At 39.7% G+C, this 23,681-nt stretch overlaps 1 protein-coding gene across 4 annotated transcripts in view; it reads right to left on the minus strand.

Moving 5' to 3' along the window:
- klhl29 (kelch like family member 29) overlaps positions 1–23,681 on the minus strand; it is a 182,681-nt gene that overhangs the window by 6,120 nt on the left and 152,880 nt on the right. For all 4 annotated transcript variants that reach the window (XM_074684737.1, XM_074684735.1, XM_074684736.1 and 1 more), the window contains 3 exons: positions 19,936–20,118; positions 17,123–17,303; positions 2,620–2,813 (listed from right to left, as the gene is read on the minus strand). In XM_074684737.1, the coding sequence (XP_074540838.1) occupies positions 2,620–2,813; positions 17,123–17,303; positions 19,936–20,118 (558 nt within the window). The remainder of the gene's footprint in view (positions 1–2,619; positions 2,814–17,122; positions 17,304–19,935; positions 20,119–23,681) is intronic.

A 23,681-nucleotide genomic window follows, 5' to 3' on the forward strand; every position in this document is an offset into this window, starting at 1 on the left:
TAGGATGACTCTTTATTTAATTCTGCCATTTGCGTTTGTCTGAAACGTGCTAAACTCTTGTGCTTTGTTGTCTGTGTCCTTGCTGTCAAAGCACTTTTTAAACCACTGTTTTTAAAAGTGCTACATAAATAAAGTTTATTATTATATTATTTTTTATTATTATTATCTTCAAAAAGTCTCTAGATTTTTCTCCAACCATAACCCACGCTTTAAAAAGAGATTATCAGCGCCAATATTACAGGTTACAAGTTTTTTTTTTAATTGCTACTTCTTGGCTTGCGATCGGGTTGGCAGGTCCGGATTGATTTATTGCATGTCTCAGTCTCCAAGACAACACAAGCCCAGCTGACGAAGTTTAGTAGTAAGAAGAGATAAAACACAGAGACCTGTTTTTCTCTACTGAAAAAAAAAATCTTTGATTAATTTTCTAGTGATGGTGGACACAGGAGCCTGACTGTCAGACAGTGAGGTTATGTTAGCTCTGCTTGGTAGATGACTGGCAGGACATAGCTAACCAGGATTTACTAACGTTAGCTAACGCTAGCTAACTTAGAGCGCCAGGCTGCCAGTAACGCTAAATAAAGACGGCTACTAAACTACATACAAACTGACAGCGATTGCTTGTTGTCACGTTAACCTACACACCAGGCTGATGATGTCGCTACATATAGCAGGCTACTACAATGTGTGCTTAATGTCACATTTCAAACTGGATCGCTATGTAGCTGTAGTGATAAATACCTTACCTCGACTTGTTGTATCCAGTAAAAAGTTGACTAGTACAAAGAAAATTTGTTTCGATCCAATCTCCATTTAATTCCAAAAGAAACGCAAACCTCCCTGAAAGTAATTTACCAAAGTGTGCGTGACACTCAGGGCCAAAACGTGGCAAAGCAGTCCAATTAAATCAGATCCTCTTCATAGCATCTTTAAAGGAGAGGCGTAAATCTCAGCAACATGTCAATCTCTTTGCATTACTGAACTTTGTAGAAGGCAATGATACTCCATAAATTATTCAGCATCCATGGAGGATAATTTTCAGCCCCATGTTTAGGCGTTAAACTGCTCACGAGACAGATTTATTAAAGACAAAAGAAAAGACAAAGATGAGCAGAACTGCAGAGGCATCACACAACTCAGACTTGTTGAAGGGCCTATTTTTGGCACAAGTATGATTATTTTTCACTCAGCAGGAGGAAGGAAGTTGGTCCCTTGGAGTGTCAGTGAAAACCACTTCCAGTCCATGCTGATGATGAAGGGAACACACACACACACAGTCACACATTGAGCTGTTTTTGTGTCAGTGGATAGGACAGAGCTGAGAAATGTGCTCAGGGGGGAACGATGCAAGAGAAGGGACAGAGAGATGAAGAGGGAGATTAGGGATAGAGAGAAAGCAATGGAGGGAATCACAGGACGGATCAAGAAGTGCTCCCCACTGGCTCACTAGGATCATTGCTAGCCCAAATTTACAGACACCCATCCATTAACTGTTGGATCACTGGCTTTGTTCAGAATGTCAGCATATGTGTTAAATTATTCAATTTTATTTAAGTTTCTATTATTTTACATTTATTTGGATATGAGGTATGCACGCCTCTTCCTGTGTCTGCCTCCCGCCAGACTTCCCTCCTGTGTAAGCTGCCCTGTCAGCTCTTCAATACCATTCAGCTGTCAGAACATAATTATAATTTTTCAGCGAGCATTTTTTGCTCTTGAGACACAAAAAAATCATCTTCTTGTCAGGCAACATTTCATTTCAAACCCATTTTTACCCAGCGTTTTTCTCTCATGCCTGAAGCCTGAATGCTGCCATCAAATCACTGGGACTATTTCTTGAAAACTGTAAATTTAAATCATTTTCAATCACACAATAACATTGTTTTTTTGTAGTGTGTATATGAAGTTATTAGCATGCCCCCTCTCCTATGCATCAGGGTTTTGTCTCCTCTTGTCATGGTTTTTCTAAAATCACTTGCTAACCATACATTATCCCTCAATCAATCAACAGTCAATATCAATGTGCTGCATCTTGTGAAGATGTTCTAAGATTAGACCCGTCAGGGGATACAATTGCAGCAGTAACAGCTTAAAAATCAGGCTGAGTTGTGCAGTCTGTGTTTTTCTTGCTAAACTAGAGTTACAGCAGCTACGCTAAAGTGTTTTCTCAGTTTCTGTGTCCTTCACAGGCCCCTGGTGTCTCTGACTGGAAAGAGGATGGAGGATTGTGAAGGGGAAAAGAGTTAGGCCTAAAACATGTCAGAGGGTTTATTAGGACTCACGGATCAAGATAGCAATGTCACAGGGAGAGGGGGATGATGGGAAGTTTTGATGGCAATGAGAAGAAGTGAAACGACAAAGGTCATGCACTGAGTATTAAAGTTTTTGGTGACTTTTTTTTTGCCTGAAGTGAATTTCTTGAAGGACTGAGACCAAATTTAATAGTTCAACTGAAATGTTGAGTCATTACATCCTTACTCACCTAATTGTTTTGAAAGAAATTCTCTGTGCAAAGCTTCTTTAAAATGTTTTCAAATCAGTCTTAGGATTTTGTCAAACAGACCAGGTGTAGGTGGACAATGTAGACCCTGAGACTCTGAGCGTTGTTACTTTCCTTACCTATCATAGGTGATTCAATGAAGCTCCAAGTGTTGCTCTGTGGTACATATGACTGCAGTACACCTGCTGAGCGGCCGGCCTCATTCACTCCCCCGAACACGTAGACCTTCCCTCCACACACTGTGGCTGCTGCTGAATGGACTGGCTTAGGCAGAGGAGCGATCGTCTCCCACTGATTGGTGATTGTGTCGTACCTAGAGAAGAAAAGAGAAGTGTTTTCAATCAGCTTCTGTACATTTTTTAGGTTTCACCTCAGAAAAACTAACTATGGCAGTCTCCTTACTTTCACTGAACAAAATTCTGCAACGAAAACTCTTTGATTTACATTCGACTCCACTAGCAAGTCATTAACTATTTAAACACTTTGCAGGCAGTCATTTACGCCCACACACTAATAATACACAGAAACTCTAATTTTGAATATCCCGCTGTGCTGAACTCACAGTGAAATGCTGGTTTTGGCTGCAGGGCTGACAGATATAATTAGCAGAATGCCTACACCACCAGAGAAGAGGAAAAAGACCAGACATTACGTACAATGACAGCAATTAAAGCAATTACACAGAGCAACATATGTTTGGAGCTACAACACATTAGTCTCTGGAGTCGGGCTGAGTGTCAGTGCAGAGCTTTGGACCTCACTGAGGCGTCTTGGCTGATACTTCAACACTGAGCTCAGAACTCAGATGACCCAGACTGGCTCAAACACACCGTCAGAAGAAAGGCCTGACATAATGTGAACAAGACACCGGCTTATGGAAATGTGCGCTTATCAGAGGTAGACTGCGCTTTCATATGTATATTTTCTACTTAAAATTTGTGTTTGAGTGTGTGTGTGCTTTTTATGCCCCCCGGCTGCATTAGCGTGGTGTGTTGGCAATGTAACCTTGTGTCCACAGGCCACTGATCAAAGCAGCCGACAGCCTTCCAGCTGAAGAAGAGCTCATTAGAGAGCCACAACAGATCCTGGATCTGTGATTAACAAACACAGCATTTCCAAAATGAGATAGCTGGCTTGATCAAGGCTGATCCGTTGTTACAAAAACAAAAAGGCATACACAATACACAAAGTGATGTGTCCTGGGTAAACAAGCCAAAAACATCAAACAATAGAAAAAATCCAATATTGTCACTTAGATTTTTTTTCTCATGTACAAATTTTCCTTTCATACAACTTTTCTTCCAACACAATTTTTCATGGAACACTCATTGGCCCTCATTTATCAAACGTGCGTACACCTGAAAAATGGGTGTACGCTCCTTTCCACGCACAGATTGGCATCTAAACATGGGCGTCGGGTATGCTCAAATCTTACGCCAGGTCTGAGTTTGTGTATGCAAGTTTCATGTCAGTGGGGAGCGTGGTGCACAAGGTTAAAATAGTTTGGGATATGTCATTATAGTTTAGTTTTAGTTAGTTTTGACGTTTTTTTTTCCATTACAGTTTAGTTTGAATTAGTTTTGGAGCGGGCATTCTAGTTTTGATTTAGTTTTAATTTTTGCAACAAGGCTAAGTTTTAGTTTAGTTTTTTCATACCTTATTAACCAGGTGCAGGATTCAAAAAGGTCAGAGTAAATATTTTGTAAAACACTTTATTTTCCAGTTCAACATAGTGCTCACTGCTCAGTCAATGCTGATACTGAACTGTTGGCTGCTGCCTTAAACACAAGAAAATAATATAAACTTAATATAAAAATATAAACGTAAATTATATAAACTAATGTTAACATGAATTAAATAAAAATAATAAAAAAATAAATCATATAAAACAATATAATATGAGCTTTAATAATTAGAAACTTGGACTCTGTAACAATAAAGTCAGACTCACATGAAATTAAACTATTACAGATGCTCTGATTCATTGCTCCACTACGTTTCGTCGCAGCACAGCCAGTCAGTGCAGTAAACAAGCCCGTCCCAGTACGTCGCTGTGATGGTGCTGTACGGCGCTGACAACTGCCGAAAACTGTCATAAAATTGGTTGGGAAAATGTGTCAGATTAATTTAAATCCTAAAGGCTATTAATATTGTCAAAAACTATAACTAAGGGCATTTTGGCTTTAATTTTAGTTAGTTTCAGTTAGTTTTGTGAACACAAGATACAGTTTTAGTTTACTTATCGTTTTTGTTTTCTTTTCTAGTTTTTATTAGTTTGAGTTAACTGCACTGTATTTTAAATTTTAGTTTTCCTCTTTAGTTTCATTTTAAGTTAACTTTTATAACCTTGGTGGTGCAGCGAGAAAAATCTGTCTGTGGAGGAGAATAATTAGATCATATGAAGGCAAAACATTTTCAGAAATGTTTAGATCCTTGAATTAGATATGACACCAAGAATGTTTGTAACATTTCATTTTTTTTTGCCAATATGTTAAATACTTTGCTATGAAAAAGCAGCACGAGCTGTCAGCTGATTTCTCTGTTTAAAAAAATGTGTTTCCTCTATCGGTTTACTTAAAAAGTTAAAAAAAATAGAGAGGCTGTTATCAGTTTTTAATGCACTCCCATGTCCATGATAAAGTCTCCTCAGAGAACATTCAGACGACGCTGGATCGAACTTTTAGCCTGGAATTTTTGGCGAAGCTGCACTGATTACAGGATTCACTGTGGAGATTATTATTTCACTCCTCACAATATTATCATATAAAAGTGAACTGTGCGCAAAAAAGTGACGATTTTATAAAAAAGACATTCATTTACATGAGATCACAACCTATGTGCTCGTCTCATGGTAGTAATAATCATAGAACTCCGGTCTACCTGTGTGTAATTGCGCACGATCGACACACTTCAGGTAAAAAAAAAAAATCCACTTTAGATATACCAAATTTTACAGCCTAATTCAACTCTTTAACATCTTGGTTCAAAACAAAATGACAAAAAAAAAAAAAGACAAAAAACAAAAACAAAAACCTTGAGTCTTAAAAGATCATTCTGCAATTTGTCATCATTTTACACATTGAGACATTTTTATATACAAAACTTTCACAAGACTTTTATTTAATGAAAGCGTAGATTTGTAGATATAAGGACATGGCTGGTTGAGTTTCAGGTGGGTGCAGTGGTTAGCTTTACACATGCACAAACACACCCACAGGTGATTGACTTCAAAATATGATCTACCAGCCACTGATATACTGACTCACATCCATTTCCTCAGAGATACAAAACACAGTGTGCAGAAAGTGAAGAGCTTAGAGTGTCATACACAACACAACCACATGAACTCCATACACCCAACACTAACAATACCATCCATTAGGAAGCTGAATGGCTGAATCATGCTGCAGCTGCAACAAGCAGGCAAACAGTGACTGCTTCACAATAGCTACAGCATTCCCAACACAATGACTCAAGATAAACAGCTTGTATAGAGCAACATGATGGACATACCAGCAGAACACACTGAGGAAATCTGTAGGCTCTCCATTCACACAAGTAACTCCACTTAGACCACCCAATGACAGCACTGTTACCATCCGAACTAAGCATGTACACACTGTCTAGGTTTTTTTTCTTAGTGAAGCATGCTGCTTTCAGCTCTGAGCATCAAAATGCACATGCATAAATCATGGCTTGCCTGTTTTTGGACTTTTATTAATGCTAAATGTTCCACTATTTCACTTTATTCACACTTTGTCATTCCAGTTAAGGAAAAATTAAAACCCTCAATCCCTTCTTTTATCAAATCGCAAAGTTGGCAAGTTGTTCCACAAGTTTCTGCACACTGTAAAACCTGAAAATCTCTATAAACACAAAAATTTTCACACACACTTGTGTTTGGAAAACAGTTTTCTTTGATTATCATGCAGCTGTGGAATCAGGGAAACACAGTGCATTTGAATGATGATACATCAATCCTCATTCTTTCTGCTTCTTGTCAGGATTAATGAACTGAGAGGTTGTCATTTGGCTGAAGGTAAACAAGCCCACAATGTAAACAGCTTTAGTCTGGGGGACAATCCCAACAATTTGCTTCCAGATAAATCTTGCATTACATCCAGTTCACAATTATGCTCTTTTAATTTTACTAAAAATCTTTGTTTGCAGCTAGGAGAGGGGAACCCATCAGGATGAAAATCCAAAACAATTCATCCTCATCCAATGGCCAAAAAAAGACTCAGGGAAGTAAATGTGGTAAAAGAGGCAGGGAAAATGAGAGGGAAGATGGATTAGTAGAGATTGGTGGAGATTTTATGGGCCAGTTTGAATGTAAGTCAGGAATAGAGGCTGTGAGGCCTGTACTGCACCTCTACTATCACCCTACTGTCTGCTGTGTACAAACACACATCTCGTTAACACCTGTATCCCTTTTTTTCTTTAAATGCATTGGTAAGAACTGGCAGCATAACACTGCATTTTGGTTGACAGAGGAGGCTGTTGGCTAGAAATATATGTGTTAACGTTCTGCGGCAAATGCTATGTTCTAATTAATGATCTTCATACTTGTGGCCAAACCATATTTTGTTGATAAGCTGTGCTTCATTCTCAGTCTGAAACCATCTGCTCTGTTACTAATCCTTGAAAAAGAAATTACATCGGAGCAGAAAATAGACAGCTTTCATAAAGACTGCATATTGGGCTATGGTGTAAAATGGCTGTTAAGAGACATTCACACTTTTGATTAGTGCTTTTTTGAAGAGTTGTGTGCATACCAATGTACAATCTGCAACAGCAAACAGGTCTGCAGAAGATTCACAGCTCCAGTGCAGTTATACAAGAGATGATTTTATGTTCTCTGTATTTGACTGTAATGTGCCTTTTTAATGTTTATCTTAAGTTTGAACAATCAAAAGTTGACAAATATTAAAATGCCCACATGTTGCTCGACTTTTTTACAAACAAAAGCATCAAGTAAATTATTCAAGGTGGAAAGAGAAACAGCAGCTTTAAGACCAATATGAACTTGTTTGTATGCACCTCTTGCTGGTTTACTCTGTGGATGACAGCTGTTGGTACTTGTGTTCCCACCGCTGTGTTTGCTAATCAGTTTCTGACGGTGAAATCTATTAAGCCTTCCTGCTAGAGGAAGGGCTCAACACCCGCTCAGAAATGTAAATTTGTGGATTTGCATCCTTTTCATAAGCCACTCGTTTAGACATGCATGCAGCTTCATTTAGGCAAGACAGGCTTGTCATCCCAGTGCAGGGATAATAGGTTTGGTACTTTCTGTGGCTGTTGTTAACTAAAACTGAGAAAGTGCCTTACCTCCAAGGCCAACTGTGTCTGCATTTTGAAGCACAGAAGCTCTCATTTAAGATATATTATTTTTCAAAACCTCCAGTGAAATGCTTATGAGAATATTAGAACAACAATGAGGCACTTGAGATGGACTTTGCTAATCCTAACCAAGTCAGCTACCCAGCAGGTTTACCAGCCAGCTACTGATGTAAACATCAATGACAACTTTTTTTTTTGTTTTGTTTTTTTGTTTTTTTTTTCAAATCTGTAACGGCTTGGGTATTTCAACCACATTTTGATCAAGTCTTCATAGCAACCAATGGATCTGGACTATTTTATGATCTCTGCTTACATGTGCAGACACCTGCAAGGTCAGTGCTATGGTTTGCCGTTGGCTCTCATCACACCGAGAGGCAAAGTTGTTTACTTGTTATTTGCTCAGGATTCATCTAACAGGCTGTGGGTGATGGCATCATGGGATCTGATGGACCCTTGCTCCTGGTATGAACAGCAGACAAGCAGATGTTAAGGTCAGCCAAATATCACAGTCTCACAAAGAGAAGTACCTGCAGGGACTGTAGGGGAACACATAGCATACAGTTCATTATTTCTGAAGGACCAGAGTAAGGCTAAAAACAGCCCATGTGGCTATAAACCAACAGCACATACAAACACAGAAGGACACAGACCTGCAAATTTCATGTGACCTTCAGCTGATCCTTGTGAGACAGAGAGGAATTCTTCCACTGGCTGACAGATTTACCCATAATCCCTGTGATTGAACTAATTTGTGGCAAAAGTCTAGTTCCCTGAGTTTGAGGACACAATGTTCATGTTTTGCAGGTAGATAACAGCAGACATGCTTTACAACACTCAGAATTTTAAAAAGGCGCCTTTAAAGGCTATCATGAAGAGAACTCAAGGAGCTGTATTGATAACAAATGTGTCATTTTTAATTTGGCTGAGAGTGTGCAGAGGCAGATTCAATCTGATGTGAATGTCACATAGGACCAGGGACATGAGTGTAGGTCATACATCAATTACTGCTCTGTGCACTTCAAATGAGACGAGAGTTGGAAGACTGGGACCCAGCATCATTAGCAAGGCAAACCACTGTGATGGTAGCTAACATGTGGGGCAGTACTGAAGGGTGGAGATGGAAAACAGGCACCAATGACAGGGCAACAAAGAGGAGTTGAATAAAGGTTGGATTGCTCGACTGTGGAGGTTTTTACAAGATTGGAAAGCCACCACTAGGTCATGTATTTCAAAAGTTGCTGGAAGTCACACCAGCAAAGCATGAACCAGAAATAAAAGGTTTCATAAGCCACAGTTCATTAAGTTTCCTGCAATTTTGATATTAAGTGTCCACAACTATGTTGGTAGCTCTGTTGTGCCATTTTTCTTAAGTGTGCTTAGAGCTAAAATGCTAATGTCAGATTGCTAGGGGGATCAAAATGACAGTAAGTAAATATGATGTATACCACATTTATAATCCAAGTGTGGTATGTTAGCATGCATAATTAGCTATCAAGCACTTACAGAGTATTACCCAAGATCGACCAACACACTTTCATCCTTTAGGCTTTGCTGCTGGCATGTGGGGACAGCCTTGACTTTGCATTAATATGGAGCATCCTGGCACAGACGTACTGTACACACAGAATGCAGAGAGGTGATTCAGCAAGACAGGTCCCTATTGGTTCCTTTAATATGTCACATCGAGAAATGACTTTGATTTTTGTCATTTAAAATGATACAAATGCTTACTCAAACACTCGCAAGCAATGAGGATTTTTACTAAAGCTGAAAATAGCTCTGTCTGCTCTTATCTTGGATGAGTACCTCGACCTTGGCTGGCACAAACAGGAAAAATCTATATTTAACAACAACCCTTCCACCTCCAGTGGAAATCCCACCCTGTATGCTGGTTTCTGAATATTTTGAAGGTTTGCCCAGACTATGTGTTTCTAAAGGTCAATCTTTGCTTCCTCCAGTCGGGGGTGCAGTAAACTGGCTGCTGACCATCTGAAATGCATCTGTCACATCTTATCTTGTCTATGCAACCAGGCTGACCACATAAACAGCTGACAGGGTGACCGATAGAAAGAGAAAGAGTCAAACAAGGGCAATGTTCATTTTCAATGTCTTTTGATAAGAGAGATGGAAGGTATCATAAGAAGAGGATGGATAGAAGCAGAAGGAAGATAAGAGAAAGAAGAGAAAGACTTATCTGTTGGTCAAGGCCAGAAATTGTTGAAAGTGTCAGTGTCTTAATAATTGATGAGGGAGAAGCCCATACAGCTTATAACACTTATTCCCCACAGCTTCTCCTTAATACCAACCTTTGGCAAAGCTGCTGCTGCTGCTTGACAGTGATTTTTTTTTTTTTTCATGGCTGTCAGGCATGCCTACAGGCACATGCACCTACACTTAGCATCCTCAACCTAGAGACATTAGTGCTCCATAAGAATGTGATGAAGAGGAGATACTCGCAACGTTTATATGAAATCAATATTTGGGTTAAGGTCAATATTCCGGTCTCTGAAACATTCAGAATAACCTGTTTACATGTGTGAGCAACAGGGCTATTCCCACTTACATATGGTATCCCGATCAAAACAGCGATTGCTGACAACATCTCAACGCACGGAGAACATCATAACGCAATGTGCATCAATTCTGCTTCTTCTTCCTGTATCCATAGCAACAGCAGCAACAACAACAGCAGCAGCATGGCAGATTTCCTACAATACTCAAAAATCCAAGATTCCTTGTGGAACACAATTTAATGTTCCTTTCGATAGGGATATCCTGACAGGCATATACATAACCAAATATTCAGGTTAGAAAAGGAGTAACCTTTTCAAAACCAGAATATGAGCATATTCTAGTTTTTAAAAAAGGATTATTGGTGTTTACATGGTCTTGCATAACTGAGTTATTGCTCATATTCTGAACATGAAAGAGTTAATGTCTATGGGCTCTAAGTTCGTAGGCCAGGCGTAAGCGCAGGTGCACCTGTCCTGCGCCGGCATTCGCCGCGTGGACAGGCCGTGACCGGCGCACTTTGCAAGTTTCCTGCAGTGCCAAGAGAGGCACAGTCAAGGCGCAGAGGAGCGTGTCCATGCCTCCCTCCGCGCAAATGGCAGAGAGGGAGGAGAAAAGCTGTGAGTGGGTTTAACACAGCCGAGCGCTGCTTTCACCAATCAAATGAGCGCCTCTCCTCGCCTTTAAATGCCCTGCGGCCGAGGCGCAGTGTCTGATTGGTCTGAGTGATCCCCAGCGCGTGGAAACAGTGTGCTCGAAAGACCCGGTAGTGTAGATGGTCAGAGCCACTGTCCCTGCAGCAGGAGAATGGACAGCGAGGCGCATCGGAGGACACAAAGCGCATCACCGTGTGGGCCAGCTCCCGGGACAGATGTAATCTGTTCCTTTGTCATTAATAGGAGTACAAAATGAAGAGACAGACACACAGCTGGCTTATCCATTCAGAGTACTTTTGATCCACCTGCACTCCTGGTTTGTCATTGCCAAATAGCAGAACCTTTGGTGATATACTGTATACTCTCCCAGTGTCTCTGCCTCATCCTCCTTACAATTGTACCCTATCTTTTTAGATCACGTTAAAAATAAAGACTAAAACAGAGAAATATGGGAAATCACGGGTAAATCCTGAGTGACACAGATTTATTTTGTCTCTTTTTTCTTCGTCTTTTCTCTCCCTCTTTTCTTTGAATTAAATGAAATTAGAGAACCAGATATACTCAGTATCAGATGTTAAGGCTCTTTATTGTTTAATTGTAAAATGTGCATCAAACTTCCAGCTGCCGTCAGGTTAACTTTTCATTATGACAAACGGCTTTAATCTGACATCAGATGTGACGGGACAGTTAATATAGATACAAATGTATTGCTGGTTCAGACGGTTACATTAAATAGTGATTGCTGTGATTGCTTATTGCATTAAAATGTGCCTGACACTCTGGACACCTGCCTCTGAGGCTTTGATGACATGTGCGCACATGTGTGCCTGTCACCAAATGACAGCTGCGGAGGGTGCACTCCGCTTTGCGCCGAGAATAGACCAGGTTGGAGTTGGTGAGCTTTCAGCGCACTTTCTGCGCTGTTTTTGGCACGTAATTGTCACTGCGCCAAAATGAATATGCCGACACCTCCCCCTGGTGCACCGTCACACCCATCTCTGCGCAGACGGTCTACCAAATTGTCAAATTGGCTGCGCACGGCAGTGCGCTGCACGAAATTAACACTGCGCGGGTTGCGCCCCCTGCGCTGCGCCACAAAATTAGAGCCCTACATGTTAATGTAGCCACTGTCTTAGCCTGAGCATTTCAGATGCATCTAACATCTCAGGACCCCAAGGTCCCGAATTGAGTCACCACCCCCTGCTTCCTATTCAGCTCTATGAAGAGATGTGTTGACACAGGTTGCAGGAGACATGAGAGATGGAGGTTCAAAAAAAAAAAAAAAAAAGGGAGGTCAGGAGGCATGAAGTGGGAGGAAATTATCAGTTAAGTGTGCATGAGAAAACCTACATGAGAATTCAAAATCCTGACCAACATAATAAAAAGGTAATGAGGGTGTTTGAGTAATGTGGGGTAGTGAGTAGGTCAGGAGTGATGGTGGCTGGGGTAGAGGTTAAATTATGGGAAAAGACCAAGAAATCTCTGTCATAGTGTTCCTACACACTTATCCAGGAGCTAAAACCATCCTTTACCACAACCTAACCCACTGAACTGAACAAGACCACGACTGTGTTTAGCTTCCAGTGTGAGAGACATCACACTTGAATCTTTATCTCAAAGCTTCTTCTTCAACATGTTTGGGTTGATTAAGTTTCCCTGGAGCAATCCAGTGCTTCCCTGCTGGGGATCTGCAAGAATTAAGATAGAAGAAGACAGGCCCCAGGCATCAGACTGAGAAACAACTGTGTGAAATGGCTCACTGCACTGGTGGAACACCACTTCATGGGAAAGTTAACTCCAGAAATGGTTGGTGGAAGTGTTGTTAGAGGGTAGATGTCAGACATTGGAGAATCAAGACACTCAAATAATCACAAACAGAAGTAAAATGCAGAAAATTTTACAACAAGAACTAATGCGCCAGTAAATGAACCTCAAAACAGTAAGTGTATAAGTGGAGCTCTCTTAACAGCTTTTTACCGAAATGTGTTCATTTACTGCCCTTTTAAAGGTTGTTTTTCATCCATGAAACCATTTAAGGGGTTACTGCTTTCTCTTTTAGAACTGTAAGCCCTACAGCTCAACATGTCTTGATGAGACGAGCCAGTCGCTGTACTCATTGTCATGTTGCTAACAGTCTTCATGCAATATTAACTTCAAATAGAGCTCGGAGGATGCATAAACCTGGTTATAGTGAATAATAAATGCATCAAAACCATCTGTGATTGACACCTCATTAGACATCGTGAATTATTCAACATCTGCAATCATATCCAGTTTGCCAAAGGATGAAGAAGAAAGCAGGCCGAGGATACCTGATTATAAGCCTCCCAATTCTTAGTGAGGAGAGCAGAGGCAGGATTGAGCCTGAGCGCTCCTGTGAGTGCTGATTTGAGTCTCTTGCTGTTTCAGAAAAAGGGCACCATCTTCCTTTGAGATACAACTGTGGCAGTGGGTACTGTTTGTGGCTAGGCAGGAACATGAAGCTCTTAATTATAGGGATGTAGGGATGGAGAAAATTCAGGATGTTTGTAGGTGACGAGTCCTAGCTGAAAGTAGGTGAGGTATGCAGACGTTCAAATCAACACAAGTGGCGTTCAGAGGCAAATGAGCCAGAATGAGATACAGGGGAAACAGAAATGCAGTCTGAAAAACACTGCGTGCAAAATCCATCACTCTAAGTGCTGATAAGATCAAACTCTAGCAATGAAATGTTTCATTGCCTCCAGGTTTGAGATTCAACCAACAGGAGCCATCTGCATACCAAACAACACTATTCACACACTGACTGATGATTTCAGATTATCCATCCTCTAAATTAAAAGTCAATCTTTAGACTGATGCAGCTCCTCCTCTCCCTGGAGGTAACACACAGAGGTTTGAGTAACAGCGTCTTTATCTCCTCTGGTCAGGGTTTAGTCCGGCTGTGGACTGGCTGCCCCCCTGCTGGACTCCAGACTATCTTTAGCGTTGTGGTCCGACAGTGCTGAGCTGCAGCCGAGCCAGCTGAGTCTCACAGCAGACACACTCCTGCCAAAGCTGATGGTTAGCTTCAAAAGAAAGGATCAGCAGCTAATGGGGCTCATTCATCATAACAGCTTGGAACAAATGCCTCCAGAAAAAGACTGAAAGCGATCTGGATAATTAGTAACAGCATGAGATTTATGCAATGAAATCAAGCATGACTCGTATTAAAACTTTGTGGTCATTTAAGGTACTTCACAGTAAGAGAAGAAAAAGTGGTAACTGTGTGTTTAAAGGTTATAAAGGTTTTAAATGAGTTAATATAGAGTCGCATATATAATTAGATCCAGGTAATGGGGTTAGGCTTTAAATTGAGTTCAAAAGTTAGGAATTCACATTAGAATTTCTTTGCTATAATTCTGTTTGTTAATTTTTTTCAACAGATGACTATTTGAGAGCACAGGTGACCTGGTTTTACTCCTGGACTCATTTATTTCTGAGCTTTTCTGTTGTATGCAGAATGTCATTTTATGATTATGTGATTTCTTGCTTAAAAATGCACCATGTTACGCCGCCCCATGAGGGAGATTTAAGGGGAGGAATACCTGGGTTGACTCTCTTAACCTCCTGAGTATGAGAGTAACTTCTCTACAAAACTTTTAATGGAAAAGATGCATAACATTCTATGTTAGCCCGACTTCACATACTCAGTCAAGACAAGCATAAAACCAGCCCTGTAGTGCATTTCCTCATCCCAATATGAACTTTAGGGTGAAGTATTTTCACAGAGAACATTGTGAATACAAACTATGCCTCATATGCAGGATGATAAATGTTTTAAGCCTTTCCAGAGCCTCATTTTCTACTTCTGTAAAAACTACCCCCTTCACATTCAATAAAGGCAGATATTCTTCTTCTTATAAAGGTGTATGCAGTGCACAATGCTCATGTTTTCCAGCTGATTAAACCTGAATTCATCAAAAAGTCCCCGCTGCAGGCTTTCACAGCAGCTCAATATATTGTGTTGGTAAAAAGGTGGAATATCCAAAAAAAGGAAAAAAAAAAAGGAATAAGGATGTCAATGAAAGAATAATTATTTTCTTTCTTTTTTCATGCTTTATTTACTGACAACACAAATCTCAATAAACTGGACAGTCCGGAGCCCTTGACAAACCATGTAATTGTGTTTTTAGCAAAAAATAAAAAAATGAATAATAATAATAATGAATTAAATTTTTAAAAATGGGGGATGCTGAGGCACCTGAGTTGAATTTGACTCTTGCTTAGTATACAGTGCTAAACAAATGCAGTAGACAACCGGCCTTCAAAAAAAAAAAAAAAGAAACGAAAAGATAAAACCACCCAGCATCATAAAGTGCTTTAACGCTGACTCTTTGTTTTTCAAGGATTTCCTCCATGTCACCATTCTGAACAGGAGTGAGAAGAAGAAGTTTCAAACTGATTTTATATTTTTATGCCAAATTTAAGCCAGAAAACTGATGATCTCTGAGAAGAAAAATAACATACAACCACCAAAACACTTTTCTTTTCTGTTCAGGAACAAGAGTAAATAACTGTAATTTTTCAATGAAAAATAAAAGCGTGTTTGAATATTTTTCCTGCCTTTTTAGAACGGTACATTTGAGAATTCAAGGATAACAACAATAATTTTATTTTGGCGTTACATAATTTTGATTAAAGAGCTTGCACATCCTGGTGGATTGAACCATTGGAGAAAAATAAAAAGTGATTTGGTAGTCGACTATACACTGTTAATTTAGGGCAGTGGTAGTAAACAGCTCACACTGGGTGGTGGTCTAATAAATTTTTAAGTACTGTAGCTATTTTAGCCATAGACAAAACAAAAGCCTTAGTTGCTTAGAAACAAGCCTTGTGACTTCTTGGAATATCCATCCAAACAACATGTGAAACCAATCAGCTTTTAAATTACCAGACAAGCAACTGTGACCCTGAGCTCATCCCACAAGTAGCTTGTCTCAGCTAGAGCATCTAACTTTTTCTTTCCAACTATTACCAGTTTGTCTGTTTCACTCTGTGCAGGTTTTTGCTACCTGTCTGTAGTCCACACTGCGGCGTCATGATGCCAAACAGTGGGACACAGTAACACGTCACATGATGAAATGATTTCTTTGGAGCCCTGAAATGCCCTTGTTACACCGTCAGCTCTCAAATGAAGCAGCTCAGAGACGGAGGAATCAAATGCGTATCCATTATGGGTCAAATATTCCATCTATCCCCGTCACAGCAACACTGTGAGGCAGCATTATGGGAAAATATCAAATTAGCCTGTTTCATTTGGAGGACTGTTTGTGCATAGCGAGCAGCTTTGGGATCAATTGTGCAGCTAGGTAATGAGCGGCAGCGGCCTGCTCTAATATACTCAGTAATGTTCTTTTGATTGCTTTGGCTCATCTCGCTCTGCCGTGCAGAAAGAGGGAGCTTGTCTGCTGAAACTCTCCTCAGAACAGGTTAGAGGAGAATTAAGAAAAGAGGAGCACAGTTATAGAAGTCAAGAGGTGTAAAAAAAAGACCAGAATATGAAAAATCTCTATTCAAGTTAATGTCAGTAGAGGTTTATTGTACTTGAAGAGGGAACTGTCTGAGTCTGGTCTTATTTCTGGTGAGTTTTGACAAAAAAAAAAAAAATCCAGACAAATTCAGAAAAATAGAGCTGGCTGAATGGGCCACAGAGGACGACCTTCACATGAAGTGTCAATGTTGAAGCGGGTGTAATCAGACACAGTATGCCTCTCTTATCTCAAAGGAAATCTTCTCACTCACAAATAAGTAAAAGTTACTCTTTTTGTCGCTGCACAATGACGCCAACAGCTGTAAGCACTGAATGTGCTTCAGCTCAGAATCAATTCTCTGCACCTTTCTGCTCTCAAACAATGCCAACAAACCTTTACAAACATTATTTTATCACTGTATGACAAACCACCTGCTGCATTTTTCAGCAGAGTGTGTTTGTTTATTTGCCTGAACTGAAATCCCCAGCATCTTCAGTATTCTTTGTCGTAGAATTGTCAGATCAAGGTTTGAGCTGTGCATCATGCTGCAGTCACCAGCTGGGAGCTGCTGGAGGTGTGTGTTGTTTGGAGACAGGCTGCTGTTGATGCTGTGTGACTCTCACCTCTCCACATGGTCCAGGTTCCCTGATACTCCCAGTCCACCAATGGTGTACAGCTTTCCATCGTACACCAGGCTGTTGTGTTTGCAGCGAGCCACCGTCATCCGCGACACCAGATTCCAGTTATCCAGCAGAGACATGTAGCACCAAACATCAGCCACCATCACACCGCTCTCTGTGCCGCCTGGGATATAATAAAAAGATCATTTCAGTGTAACTGAAGTGTAAGGCTATTAATAGAGGTTATGAGATATAGAAAGTATCTCTGGGAACAAGAAAATTTTGTAGGAACTCTGAAACAGGACACAAAAATTCAAATTGAATACAACAATACAATACAATTCACCTAAAATGGCAAGAATATCTCACCCCATTACTGTATAAGAAAAGCCAGTCTGAATAAACAGGTTTTAAGCTTAGGTTGAAAAAGCCCAAAGTCAGTAATGGTTGATAATTCAGGGGGTAGCTTAGTCAAATGTCTAAACCTATAGCGTGTAGCCAGGACTGACCATCTCCATGAATAGCACAGAAAAAAAACATTTATTATGATTTGATCTGTATTTATCTCAAATTAAAAATAAAAAACAAAAACTACACAATTTATTGCCCAATGAAAATAATATAAAAAACAAAATGTAAAATAAAATATAAAACATAGAAAATAACATAATACGCCAAACACGTTGTACAGCAATAAAAAAAAAAAAAAAAAAAAGCAAAGTAAAAAAGACAACAAACTCCTGCAATGTTTGAGAAGGGACAGGTGACCTCTTGATGCTTGAGTAGTGGATAACACTTTATAAACATAGAATTAAAAAAAATACACTCCAACAAAATAGGACTCTATAAAACACTGGAATCCACTGCCCAACACCATCAAAGAAATACTTCACTTTTATTTCCCACAATAGACTATGGCTGCAGACAACTACAGTTGCACACACTAATCCCTGTCTCTGTGACATGGTCATTGCTGCTGCCTGCCTCCATGTTATTTCTTTCTTCTCACTTTGTTGTCTCAGTCTTGTCTTGAATGCTTCAACTGCTTTGATGTGCTTTGTTTGTGTCCTAATTTTGTATGATATGTTGTATGTCTTCTCCTTTTTTTTTTGGCCTGTTATAGCCAGACATGTAATGTAATTTTTTTTTGTATTTTATTGTATTTTAAAACTTGATGATTACATTTTGGGCTGCTTATTTGACAAATGGCCAGGGACTACAGTTAAAATTTACCCGCTAAGGCTAAAGCTGCCTCTTTTCCTGTATAGCAAATTAAAGGAGACTGTCCACAAAAAAATAAAATAAAATAAAATAAAATAAAATAAAAATAAAAATTACATCATGTATGTTGAAATACTTAAGTGTAGATAATCTCTATTCACAGATTCTATAACCTACAATTCCAAAAGAGCAGGGACGGTGTGTAAAATGTTGATAAAGAACAGATTTTTGTTGTTTGCAAATCATTTAAACCCCATATTTAACTGAAAATAGTGCAAAGACAACCCATTAAATTTTTAAAACTAAAACAAATGTGTAAGGAAATAACACAAGGGAAATAACAAGAAAACTAAGTAAAAAAGTGAAATGCAGTTGCCCTGAAAGAATAACGAGTTTACCAGCGCCTGAAGCATGTGTAGATATTAAACTAATTTTCAAATTGTTTTGAAGAAATGTAAATTTCATATATACAATATTAACATGAACACAGCATCCCAGTGAAAACAAACCAGGATGTAATGAAAAACATATGAACCAAGCCTTGTGCCTTTAAGAGGCACTTTGTATTCTTTGGTTGATTAGATATTGTGATGAACTTGAATATGACCATCGTAGAGTGTGCACTACAAAACAGTGTTTTACATATTCTACCATGTTGTATCATGTAAAATAATAAGTTCCTTAAGGGATAGTGATAAAAAGATTTGTTTCCAATCTAAGTCTTGTGTTTCTCTCTTTTAGCACTTCCCTCTCTGTGCTCTAGTCTCCACTTTCGCAGTTGATTTATTCAGAAGCTCAAACAAACTGTGAGGCTTGGTCATCTTTTAACTGAAGCAAAGCTGTTTAATACTATGCTGTAAGTAAACCAGGAAACCATCATCACCACATTTGTTTTGGCTCTCTGTCAGCTGTGTAGTTTCACATGTAACACCAGCAGTGACTCAGTGACCGTGATCTGAGTCTGAGGAAGGTTACAGAGCTGAGCTGGCAAGAACACCTCTGATTTCTCCTCCGGCTGTCTGACTCCCAGTGGACACATGCAGACCTGTTCCAACACCCAAACACAAATTTACATTTATATGAAAGGAGGGAGAGGAGAGGAACATGCAGGACAAATCCTGCTGCATTTCTACGCTGTAACGTCAAGGTCTGAGCAGCGAGCGGGATTCTGGCACAAATGGACCATGGAGGGAGAAATTCAGTCTGTCTCTGGAGCAACAACTTAAAGGTGTCTCATAGAGGGAGTCACAGAGAGCACAGTGTGTCACTGTGGAAATAAATAAACTGAACAACACTGCAGAGGCTGAAAAACTAGAGAGAGGGAAAAGTCAAGCTCTGGAAAATTTTCCTAAAAAAGGTAAACAGAAAAAGTTGTTTTTATAGAACTCTTTGAAAAGAAAGAGATTTAAGTTATTGTCAGAGCTGAGCATCAACACCTTTCTGTGTAAGAGCTGAGAAACCTCTGAACACCACAGTCCTTTAAAAACTGTATCTGTTCAGTTTGACAAACCTGAGACGTTCACTGTACTCCTGCTCTGTGTCACTAAACACTGAGAGAGAAAAGCTACAATGGTCCTGCAGTACATTCAGCTCACCTGACAGGTAGATGTTGTCTCCAGCTGAGATGACGCTGAAGAAGTCTCGGTCATAGAAGGGCAGGCTGGCCAGCGGGTACCACTTACTGTTCTGGGGGTTGAAACAGGTGACTGCTGTCAGGGAGCGCTGGTTCATCCCGATGGTCTGACGCCCTCCAACCAGAACTATCACCTCTGCTACACCTACAGCACAAAGTGGAGGAGGAAAAAGAGGATGAGTGGCGTGAAAAAGGAAAGAAGATCAGCGAAAAAACTGGCTTTAGGAAAAGGCTCCGCAAGTATGTGAGAGCCAATATTGACCCAAAGCCTGTTTGAGATGTCTGAATGTGGCAGAAACTTACAGGTTTAAAGTTGAGTAGCTTGTTGTTTGACATTTTAGTTTTTCTGTGCTCTCAAGAGCAAAGTGAACATCATTGAAACGTAATAACTGCAACGTTAAAGAAGAATTCTCTGAACCTTTCAATTTTCAAACAAGAGTAAGAGTAAGTGTAAGAGCACCAACTTTCACAAACACCCACCGGTTATGAGCCTGCTGTTTAGCATTCGGACCAGCTTTGGCTTTCCTTGAGTCAATAAGCTTGTCGGTTAAAGGAAAACAAATTGCAAAACAGAAATGTTTCCTCATGTAGACAGAAAACTACTTGGTGAAGAAAGAAACAATAACTCAACTGTGAAGACAGATGATGCTGTCAATTATGTGGATCGTATGCGGTTTTCTTTTCCTCTCTTTTAACAAACAATACACCAACCTAGAAATTACGCATCCACAATCTCAGGAAATCAATGACAGGATAAATGAGTGTTTATTTATTTTGAAGATGTGTCTTCTCTCAAACAGTCAACACAGGGAGGACCATGTGTTATTTAGATTACACATAAACTGAAAACTCATTTATCACCTGTCCCTGTTATTCCCCTGTTGATCCGCCCTTACAGACACAGACACACACACACACACACACACACACACACACACACACACACACACACACACACACACACACACACACACACACACACACACACACACACACACACACACACACACACACACACACACACACACACACACACACACACATGGAGCTGCTGGATAAAGACACCAGTGATCCAAAACACACAACCAGGCTGTGTGTCTCAGGTCCTCTCGGTCTTCAGCAGCAGGCTCCAGAGGGCAAACACGATGATGAGCTGTCGTACAGAAATGAACTGAGTGTTTGTAAGCAGCAGGTAAGCAGGAAGAGGGCGGAGGGAGAGAAAGAGAGAAATTATGTTTGAGGGGAAAATCGAGAGAGAACAGGGAAGGCAGAGAAAGCTCATCTTTATACACTTGATAGAGGCTTATAACTGGTTAATCGCTTAGACTGATACTTTTCTGTACCCACTGTCTCCTGAAAACCAGAATGATAAGCTGCTGTAATTTTCTACTTTGAGTGGAAATACCATTCCCTCTAGTTCTCTTGAGCTTCAGTTTCTCTTTAAAGCTGGTAAGACAGACAGCTATTTATCAGGGAGAGGGCAGAAGGTAAAAAGAAGAAAATACAAAAACTACAATAGGCTTTGATAAAGCCGAGCAAACACACAGAGCAGTAAACACTGGCTCAGAAATACCGTGGACACACAGCTCAGACTGAGTGCGCAGCTTAAAGCTGAGCAGCTCGTCTTCTTCAATGAGATTTTTATTCATGTGTTCCTCTGCAAAGGGTAAAAAGAGAAAAGCTGAAGGAGAAATCGTGACAGAATCACTGTGTAGACGAAGGTCTGGTGCGCAGTTAAATAAAGTGCTTTTCGTGACATAATGCGGAGGGTGGTGGAAGTTGTGCCAGCGCTGCTCTTTCTGGGAGCGAGTTAAAGGTCTGTTTGAGTTTGGAAAGATGCTAAAATGGATTAAAGACAAGTCCGTTCTCATCATGTGCCCGTTGTCACAGCTTCATGGCATCACGCCCAGGACTATGAGCCTCAAAAAGACCTCCCACACAGCTTGAAAATTGAGATAATAAATAAAAGCGTAGTTAAAGGACAGCTACAGATACAGTGGCTTCTCTTTGAGAAGAAGAAAAAAGAAAAACGTTCTTTGTCTTCTCTCCTCTGAGCCTCAAACCAAACTTTCACACACTCAAACACACATACACACATTAATTATATTGACTTTGTTCTGCTGTGGTTCCTCTCCATGATTAGCTCGCTGCTATTTCTGGGCATGTTTGCACTCGATTCTCTTTATCACTTGAGTTCTTTAACTTTAATTTGCATTTTAAAAGTTTGTTTTCTATGCCTTTAAGGATTAACTTTTTAATCTCTTTTCTTCTCCTCCTCTTTCATCCCATTAGCTGTTTCACTTTGTTGATACTGACTGCCTCAATTAACTTTTTTAATTTTCTGTTTGTCTGGGCCAATTCAGGATGTCCTTTCTCGATGTGTACATTAATTAGTGTTTTGCTATTTGAAATTTTGTTTTATCATTACATTCACTGTTTTCAAAGTGAAACATTTAATTTGAGCATTATTGTTGGGTATTATATCTTCTCGAAAGCCTGATGATATCAATATGTTCCGACAAAAACATTCACTTCTTCTTACTTTTCTGCATAGAATATTTCTCTTCCTCCTGCAAAACTCCATCAAACTCTATCTCACAAAACCAATTTCCCATGTAGGCAGATACAAATACTGCTCAGATAGAAGGATATTCAAGTATTTATCATCACCTAGTGCAAACGTGCAGGTTGCTCTCAACACTCTGTGCTTGTCCGCACACATAAGGAAGAGTCCACATCCGGACAACGAGGCTGCAATGCAGAGAAAATAAGACAGCCCAACACCGGCCTGTCAGAATGCAACAACACAGGAGCGGGACGCTGCTGACAGTGTGTGAGTTTTAACTCATAAATGAAGCCTCAAAGGGATGACTGTCAGTCAGTCAGAGGTTTGATGAGAGTTTGGTGGAGGAATGAAGGGTGAAGCCTTGTAGGTTTGGGATGAGTGGTTTGGGATAAAGGGATATCAAAGCTTTATGGGATCTTGTTTTTGTTCTGACAGTTTAAACCCATGGCAGCTTGAGTCAAAATGTTTCTCTCTCCTCATTCTTACAGACCTTTTGTCAAAATTTTGGCTTCACACTGTACATAACTCTGCTTTTTGCTACTATAACACTAGAAAAAGAATGAACTCTTTTTGAGTGTTTTCATCTTATTTTCAGTGGAAAATGCCTTTTTAGACTCAATATAAGTCACATTCACCTGACCAGAAAAATGACTTGTTTCAAGTTATTTTAAAACTAAGATGAGGTCTGAATTACTGTATAGTATAAAAAGAAAAGTTACTTGTATTAAGGCATTATTTTAGTTTCAAGCAAATTTATGAGCAAACATTTCTTGTTCCATTGGCAGATTTCCTTTTACAAGCAATTCAGACGTCATTTTTGTCTTAAAACAACTTAAAAAAAAAAACATTTTTCTGGACTGATAAGTTGAATGTGGCTCATATCGAGTAAAATAAGATAATTTTCACTTAAAATATTATGATATGATATGATTTGAGTTTTTTTTTTGCGGTGCAGTTTTTAACTATACTTGAATATACTGTAAGTGCTATACTTCGGTTTCACTCCATCATATAGAATAAGCTAAAGCTACATTACAGCTCAAGAAAGAGGGCAATGATGGCAGTCCACAGTAAGATTTAAGCCAGGAAAGTCGTAAAAAGCTGTGGTTCCCCTGATCTGAACTGATATTGTGGTTACTTGA

The sequence above is a fragment of the Halichoeres trimaculatus genome, unplaced genomic scaffold (assembly GCF_033239565.1).
Source record: "Halichoeres trimaculatus isolate MK-OKI-2021-1 unplaced genomic scaffold, fHalTri1.1 fHalTri1_scaffold_13, whole genome shotgun sequence".
Taxonomy (NCBI): domain Eukaryota; kingdom Metazoa; phylum Chordata; class Actinopteri; order Labriformes; family Labridae; genus Halichoeres; species Halichoeres trimaculatus.